Source organism: Carlito syrichta, unplaced genomic scaffold (genome assembly GCF_000164805.1).
Source record: "Carlito syrichta isolate Samal-C Ts95f unplaced genomic scaffold, Tarsius_syrichta-2.0.1 Scaffold301885, whole genome shotgun sequence".
In the NCBI taxonomy this organism is placed as follows: Eukaryota; Metazoa; Chordata; class Mammalia; order Primates; family Tarsiidae; genus Carlito; species Carlito syrichta.
In genome coordinates, this window is record NW_007245981.1 from 93411 (window position 1) to 100971 (window position 7561).

At 41.3% G+C, this 7561-nt stretch overlaps 1 protein-coding gene and 1 pseudogene across 2 annotated transcripts in view; one reads left to right on the forward strand and one right to left on the reverse strand.

Moving 5' to 3' along the window:
- PALB2 (partner and localizer of BRCA2) overlaps window positions 1-7561 on the reverse strand; it is a 35783-nt gene that overhangs the window by 14484 nt on the left and 13738 nt on the right. For both annotated transcript variants that reach the window (XM_008055565.2, XM_021711142.1), the window contains 4 exons: window positions 6540-6701; window positions 5212-5297; window positions 4483-4644; window positions 2734-2850 (listed from right to left, as the gene is read on the reverse strand). In XM_008055565.2, the coding sequence (XP_008053756.1) occupies window positions 2734-2850; window positions 4483-4644; window positions 5212-5297; window positions 6540-6701 (527 nt within the window). The remainder of the gene's footprint in view (window positions 1-2733; window positions 2851-4482; window positions 4645-5211; window positions 5298-6539; window positions 6702-7561) is intronic.
- On the forward strand, window positions 2272-2644 carry LOC103257861 (annotated as a pseudogene).

Here is a 7561-nt window from a genome sequence, read left to right on the forward strand (position 1 = left end):
CCTCCAGTCTGGGTGACTGAGTGATACTCCAACTCAAAAAAAAAAAAAAAAAAAATCTGAGAATTGAATACTGATTAACAACAAGAAGACCAATTACTAGATTATATTAACAGTCCAGCAATCAAATAATGAAGATGTAGCGTATAGAAGTAGCAGAAAAAACAGAAAAGACAACTTTTGGAAAGAATATTGTCCTCAAGACCTCTGTACAGAAACCTCAGCAAAAGTGCTCAAAGTGGACGAAAGCTGCCCTAGAATCAGTACATCTAAAAACAGGGTACCTGGTATATTAGTGTAACAGCCAAATTTCAGAGGCTCCCTGGTAGGAAAGTGACAAAGTTTCTCTCAGGTGTCATGCTTTTCTAATTTATTCCTAGAGGGTTAGGTTTGGGTGGTACAGAATAGCTAGGGTAATAGTGACACTAATGTCCTCTTACTAAGACCCATTCCAGCCCTAAAGAAATAGTCAATGGGCAAGACTCCTGTGGAAAAAAAAATCAGTCTATTCTACAATACATATTAAACTTGTAAGTGCCTATGGCTGGGAATGGTCCTCCTCTGTAGTCAGAAAAGAGGTGGCTATGGACTACTCAACTTTGGTTTCCCTATCGCAAATTCATTAATTTGGTTCCTGTAAGCACACATACATGTTTATTATATCTAGTAACTGGACTGTCCACCAAATATAATGATATATTGCAAAAACTCTGAATTCTGTTAGGTTCCTTTGAAGAATATATGTATATTTTCAATTGTTCTAGTAAACAGTTATCTTGGTTGAACTCAAACCCCAAATGCTGAAACCCCAGTTCAGTCCTTTTGGCCCTACCTGAGCTGCTTGGAGTCTGCCCTGTGCACATGTAGTTTAAAGGGTCAGCCAGGCAAAGATCATACCCAGAACTTGGGGTTCCTTCATTGACTCTCTCCTTTTTTAGACATTTCCCCCACTTTGCAGCTGTTGTAGTCACAATGAACTCCCTCCTTTGGTTCTTTTATTTTTTTGAGTCGAAGTCTCACTCTGTTGACCAGACTGGAGTACAGACTGGAACCCCTGCTGGGCTCCAGTGATCCTTTCACCTCAGCCTTCCAAGTAGCTGGAAGCCACCATGCTTGGCCAATTTTTCTTTATTTATTGTAGAGACAAAGTCTCACCCAGTTGCCGAGGCTGGTCTCAAACCCCTGGACTCAGGCAATCTCCTATTACCTCAGCCTCCCAAAGTGCTGGAATTACAGGCTTGAGCCACCATGCTCGGCCTTAATTTTTTAATTTATTGTAGAGATGAGGTCTTGCCAAGTTGCCCAGGCTGGTCTCTAGGCTCAGGCAATCCTCTTACCTCTACCTCCCAAAATTCTGGAATTAAAGGCATGAGCCACCACACCCAGCTATATTTTGTTTTTTTTACTGTTAGATGCAATATGCTTGAAACATAATGTTAATTAAGACACTGTGAAAAAGATCAGTCTAAGTAGATATTTTAAAATAAATGTAATATTATTGTCAAAAAGGTACAGTAGTTTCTGCTTCTGGTTAATGGCTGAGTAGTTTCTGTCAAACCAACTCTCCTCCTACAAATAACTACAAACTCTGGACAAAAAAGGAAAAACAACTATCTGATGGTACCATCAAGCAAGAAAAGAAGATAGATACTGAGAAGTTTCTGAACTTAGAATAAGGAAAAGACACTATGGAAGTTTCCCATTCTTGGACTTTAAGCTGGAGGGCAAGTCCCAATCTGCCTACTGGGTGACTAAAAGCCTAATAGAACACCTTCTGGCCTACTGGCTTAAAGAACCAAAGGAGATTTCGGGTGCGGTGGTTCATACTTATAATCTCAGCTCTTTGGGAGGCAGAGACGAGATGAGCTGTAGTTCTAGTTGCTTGGAAGGCTGAGGCAGAAGGATCACCTGAGCCCAGTAGGTCAAGGCTGTGGTGGCCGTTGAGTGTGCCACTGCACTCCAGCCTGGGTGACAGAGTGAGACTACAGCTCAAAACAAAAACAACAAAAACAAAAAGTTAGCCGGGCATGGTGGCACGGTCCTGTAGTTTCAGCTACTTGGGAGGCTGAGGTGGAAGGATCACCTGAGCCTAGCAGGCCAAAGCTGTGGTGGCTGTGAGTGCCACTGCACTCCAGCCTAGGCAACAGAGTGAGACTCCTACTCAAAAGCAAACAAACAAAAAACCCCAAATCCCAAACAAACCCAAATCACATTCGTGTTGACACATACTCTCTTATCTAAGCGTTTCAAAAGCCGTATAAAATTAGAGGACTGATGGCCGCCTCGGGGACTCTGCTCTTGACAGGTGTCCAGAGGCTACACTGCAGCGCGGCCGCTTGGGCAGGCAGCCAGTGGCGACTCCAGCAGGGGCTGGCTGCCAAACCCTCTGGCTACGGACCCCTTACAGAGCTCCCAGACTGGTCCTACGCAGATGGCCGCCCTGCTCCCCCAATGAAAGGCCAACTTCGAAGAAAAGCTGAGAGGGAGAAGTTTGCAAGATGAGTTGTACTGCTGTCACAGGAAATGGATGCTGGCTTACAGACATGGCAACTCAGGCAGCAGAAGTTGCAGGAAGAAGAAAGGAAGCAAAGAAATGCTCTTAAACCTAAAGGGGCTTCACTGCAGAGCCCACTTCTAAGTCAATAAAAAGCAAGTCCTGCCTCCCTTAAAAAAAAAAAAAAAATTAGAGGACTAGTCTCATACTATAGAAGCTAAGGACCCACAGGGAAAACTTACCAAATAACAATGTTGTTCATGACAGTAGTACCAAGCAGAGCTTCCTGCATCCCTTGGACCTCAGCAAAAGTTAATATAGTCTCCTCAGGGGGCATCAAAAATTGTTTTTCTTTGCTTCTGCAATTAAAAGAGTATTAAGAATCAGTACTTTGCACCAAAGTACTCTCTAAGTAGCCCTTCTGCACATTATTGAACTATGCAAAATAAAAACTAACCTAATACCAAGAAAAACTTAAAGCCAGAAAATGTGTGTATTCTAAACTTTCTACAGTCAAGATATATTACTTTCATATTATCTACATGGATATATTGCAGGCACCTCAAATTTATCACATCCAAAATTAAACACATCAATTTTCTCTTTCATCCCGTTTCCTTCTGCATTTCTATCCCAATGAATTATACCACCATCTACCCAGATGACCAAGAAACCTGGGAAGAAGAAATCCTTGTCTTCTTCCTCTCAATCTGACAATCACCAAGTCCTATGATTTTATTATCTCATGTCTCACAAATCTGTCTACTTCTTCCCATCATGTAACATTTTTTTTTTTTCTTTGAGTTGGAGTCTCACTTTGTCACCCAGGCTGCAGTGCAGTGGTATACTCACTGCCATCCTAGCACTGACTTGCTGGGCTCTGGTGATCCTTCTGCTTCAGCCTTCCAAGTAGCTGGAACTACAGGCGTGTGCTACCATGTCCGGTTAATTTTTTATTTATTGTAGAGACAGGTCTTGCCAAGTTACCTGGGCTGGTCTCGAATCTGCAGGCTCAGGCAATATCCACTTGCCTCAGTCTCCCAAAGTCCTGGGATTACAGGCCTCAGCCTGGCCAACATATTTCTTTTTTCTTTTGAGTTGGAGTTTCACTCTATTGCCCAGGCTAGAGTGCAATGGTATGTTCACAGCCACCACAGCCTCGACCTGCTGAGCTCAGACAATTCTTTTGCCTCAGTCTCCCAAGTAGCTGGGACTACAGGCATGCACCACCACACCCAACTATGTTCTTTGATTTATTGTAGAGACAGGTCTCACCTAGTTGTCCAAGCTGTTCTCAAACCCCTGGGCTCAGGTAATCCTCTCACCTCTGCCTCCTGAAGTACTGGGATTATAGGCACGAGTCATCGCACCTGGCCCATATTTCTAATTAAAGCAAACAATTATCTGTCTCTTGCCTAGATGACTGCAACATCATGAATAATACAATAAATAAGATCCCTGCCATCCATTAGTAGGAAAGACAGAAAAATAATAACAATGAAACATAATGAGTATATGACAGAACTGCAAGTTCAGTTTTCAACATGTTGAATTTAGTGTCTTCGATATATTTAATGAAAGGCATGCAAGTCTAGAGCTCAAGAAAGAGCTCAGAGCTAGAAATGCATGTTTGCAAAGTCAGCATCTAGATGGTCACTAATGCAATAGATACCAAGGGTGTGGAATGAGGAAAGGGTCTAGGACCCTGAGGTACATCTAATATTTAAGGGACACACAGAGATTTCAAAGAAGACTGAAGAATGAACACACTACACCTGCTGAACTCCTCCACCCCACTGACTTTGCTCCTGCCACATCTGGCTTCTACTTTTCTAACCTGCTTCTATGTTATCAGCTCATGTTGAGGCCATACCTGCTATATTACACAAACAGTCCAGAAGAACAAGATCCTCATAATCCAACTTTCTCTGAAACCTATGATAAAAATCTTTCTTTATCTAACAGTTAAAATCAACTAATGCTTTTCTTACCCTCCATCTTCTGCAAACGTCATGATTTCTATGTGTTGATCACAAAGGGTCCCACAGCTACTAACTAGTCTCTTCTTTGTTATGCCAAGTACAGCTTTTATGTTTCCTGATTTCAGTACTACTTGCTTTTCACTTTCATCATCAGAGGAACAAAGCAATGCCCTAAACCAAATATAAGAAAAAATGAGAAGTCAAGAGTAAGTCTTTAATATTAAAGGATCAGGTTTAAATTTTAAATAGAAAATTCAGTCAGGGATGTCATTGTATTGATTGCTTTTTTTTTTTTTTTTTTTTTGTGAGCTAGAGTCTTACTCTGTCGCCCAGCTGGAGTGCAGTGGCACACTTATGGCCACCACAGCCCTTGACCTGCTAGGATGCTAGGATCAGGTGATCCTTCCGCCTCAGCCTTCCAAGTAGCTGGAACTACAGGCACATGCCACCACACCAGCCTAATTTTTTGATTTATTGTAGAGACAAGGTCTCACCAAGTTGCCCAGGTTGTTCTTGAACCCCTGAGCTCAGGCAATCCTCTCACCTTGGTCTCAAATGCTGGGATTACAGGCTTGAGCCACCGCACCTGGCCTGATTATTCTTTTTACAAACAAATCTCACTTTAGACCTAGATTCAGATTCTTTCAAGACTCAAGCCTAAGTTATTACTTGCAATCAAAACAAGCTGACAGAGAAAAGGAAAAAGAAAAAAAAAATCACTCCTTGGGAATTACATACCTGATTTCTCTGATTTCCAAATTTCCCAAAGCTACACACACAAGATTACAAACATCAGGTACTGGAACTATTTGTAATACTGGAATCTAAATAAAGCAAAGTAGCCAAAAGTCATATTTGGTTATTTCATTTTTGATTAATCTAAATTTTCCAAAATTTATCACAATCTTTTGTATTCTCACTGTATCAGGATATTTCCAACATTTGAACAAATGTGATAAGGCTCAGAAAACACTCTTTATAAGCTGTAAATCCAATCAAGCTATATGCATGATAGTATTTACTTAGCATTCATTTAATACAATCTACAATTCTAACAACAGGGGAATAATTAAGTAAATTCTGGTACATGAATGAAGAGAACATTATGTAAATACTTAAAATTACACATGTATTCACTGAACAAGTATTTACTGGGCACCTCTGTGCAAAGTAGAGTGCTAAAAATTGCAGACATAATGGAGAACAAAAATAAAGTATAAACATAAATAAGTATAAAAGGGTTACTATATAGAAACAAGGAAAAATGCTTATGGGGAAAGAGAAAATTTTAAGCACATTAAGAAAATTTTAAGCACATTAAATTTTAAGAACATTAAGATTGCAACTATGTAAGATGTATGAAGGTGGATAAAGACTGGAAGGAAATACACATAGAAAAGAAGCAAAGATAATGTTGCAGTGAAGGACAAGGAATCAGATTCCAGCAGGTTTAGAAGTCAGAATAGACATAAAATTCCAAGCTGCTCCAACAGGTTGAGTGCAAAACTCTACCTCTGGATAAGCCTGTGATAAGGCAAGTAAAGCACAGTGTTAACAGGAGAGTCTAGATGGTGGATATATGGGTGCTTACTGTGTAACTCTTCTGTAAGTTTGAAAATTTTCATGATAAAATGCAGGAAAGAAACTTCATCAGTTCATAGCCTTTCTTTTTTTTTTTTTTTTTTTTGAGTAGGAGTCTCACTCTGTCACCCAAGCTGAAGTGCAGTGGCACATTCACCACAGTTTCAGCCTGTTGAGCTCAGGTGATCCTTCTGCCTCAGCCTTTCAAGTAGCTGGAACTACAGGCACATGCCACCATGCCCGGCTAATTTTTCTTGATTGATTGTAGAGATGAGGTCTTGCCATGTTGCCCAGGCTGGTCTCGAACCATGGGCTCCAACAATCCTCTCACCTCAGTCTCCAAAGTGCGGGGACTACAGGCATGAGCACAGCACTGGGCCAAGTTCACAGCCTTTCTTGGCCATAGATCCCCATTTTGGTAAGCTGCCTTTCTATATTATGCAAATGGTGTAAAGATCTCTTTTAGCTCTAAGATTCCCACTTACCTCTGTAAAGTGCCAGTTATACATTTTTTCCCACTGCCAAACGTTCAGAGGTTTCCAAAGAGAAACTACATCTTCACAGGCAGTTATGATACATGGCTCTTTAAAACCAGTTCTTTCCCACCACACAGCACTCACATCCACGGAACAGGAACATGAAGGATCCTGACACAGAATGGCAACAACAGTTATGTTAAAGGGTTACTTGAGATCTGTTTTTAAAAAGAATAAATATGAAAAGTGATGAGCCAGGTGCGGTGGCTCACACCTGTAATCCCAGCACTTTGGGTAGTGGATGTGTGAGGAATGGCTGAGTCCAGGGGTTTGAGAGCAGCCTGGGCAACTTGGCGAGACCTCGTTTCTACAATAAACCAAAAAATTAGCCAGGCATGGTGGCACACACCTGTAATTCCAGCTACTTGGAAGGCTGAGGTGGAAGGATCACCTGAGTCAAGTAGGTCAAGGCTGCAGTGGTCGTGAGCATGTCACTGCACTCCAGCCTGGGGTGACAGAGTGAGTGAGACTCTGACTCCAAAAAAAAAAAAAAGAAATGTCACTGCACTCCAGCCTGGGTGACAGAATGAGTGAGACTCCTACTCCAAAAAAAAAAGAAAGAAAGAAAAGTGATGGATTATAAGAATTAGGAAATACTAGGTAAGCACAATTAAAGATTTATTCAGCTCAAAAGGAAGCTTTGTGGGATGAGATTGGAGGCCACTATCCTATGTAATGCAGGAAAATTAAGCCAAATACCACATGTTCACTTATAACTGGGAGCTAAGCTACAAGCCTGCAGAGGCATAGAGAATGACACGGTAGACACCGGAGACTTGAGGTGAGGAGGGGAGTGAGGGATGAAAAATCACCTACTGGGTACAGTGTGCACTAATGGGGGTGACTTCTTTACCACTGTACAATACCTCCATGTAACCAAAAACCACTTGTACCCCTAAAGCTATGAATTTATTTATTATTTATTTATTTATTTATTTATTGAGTTGGAGTCTCACTCTGTCACCCAGACT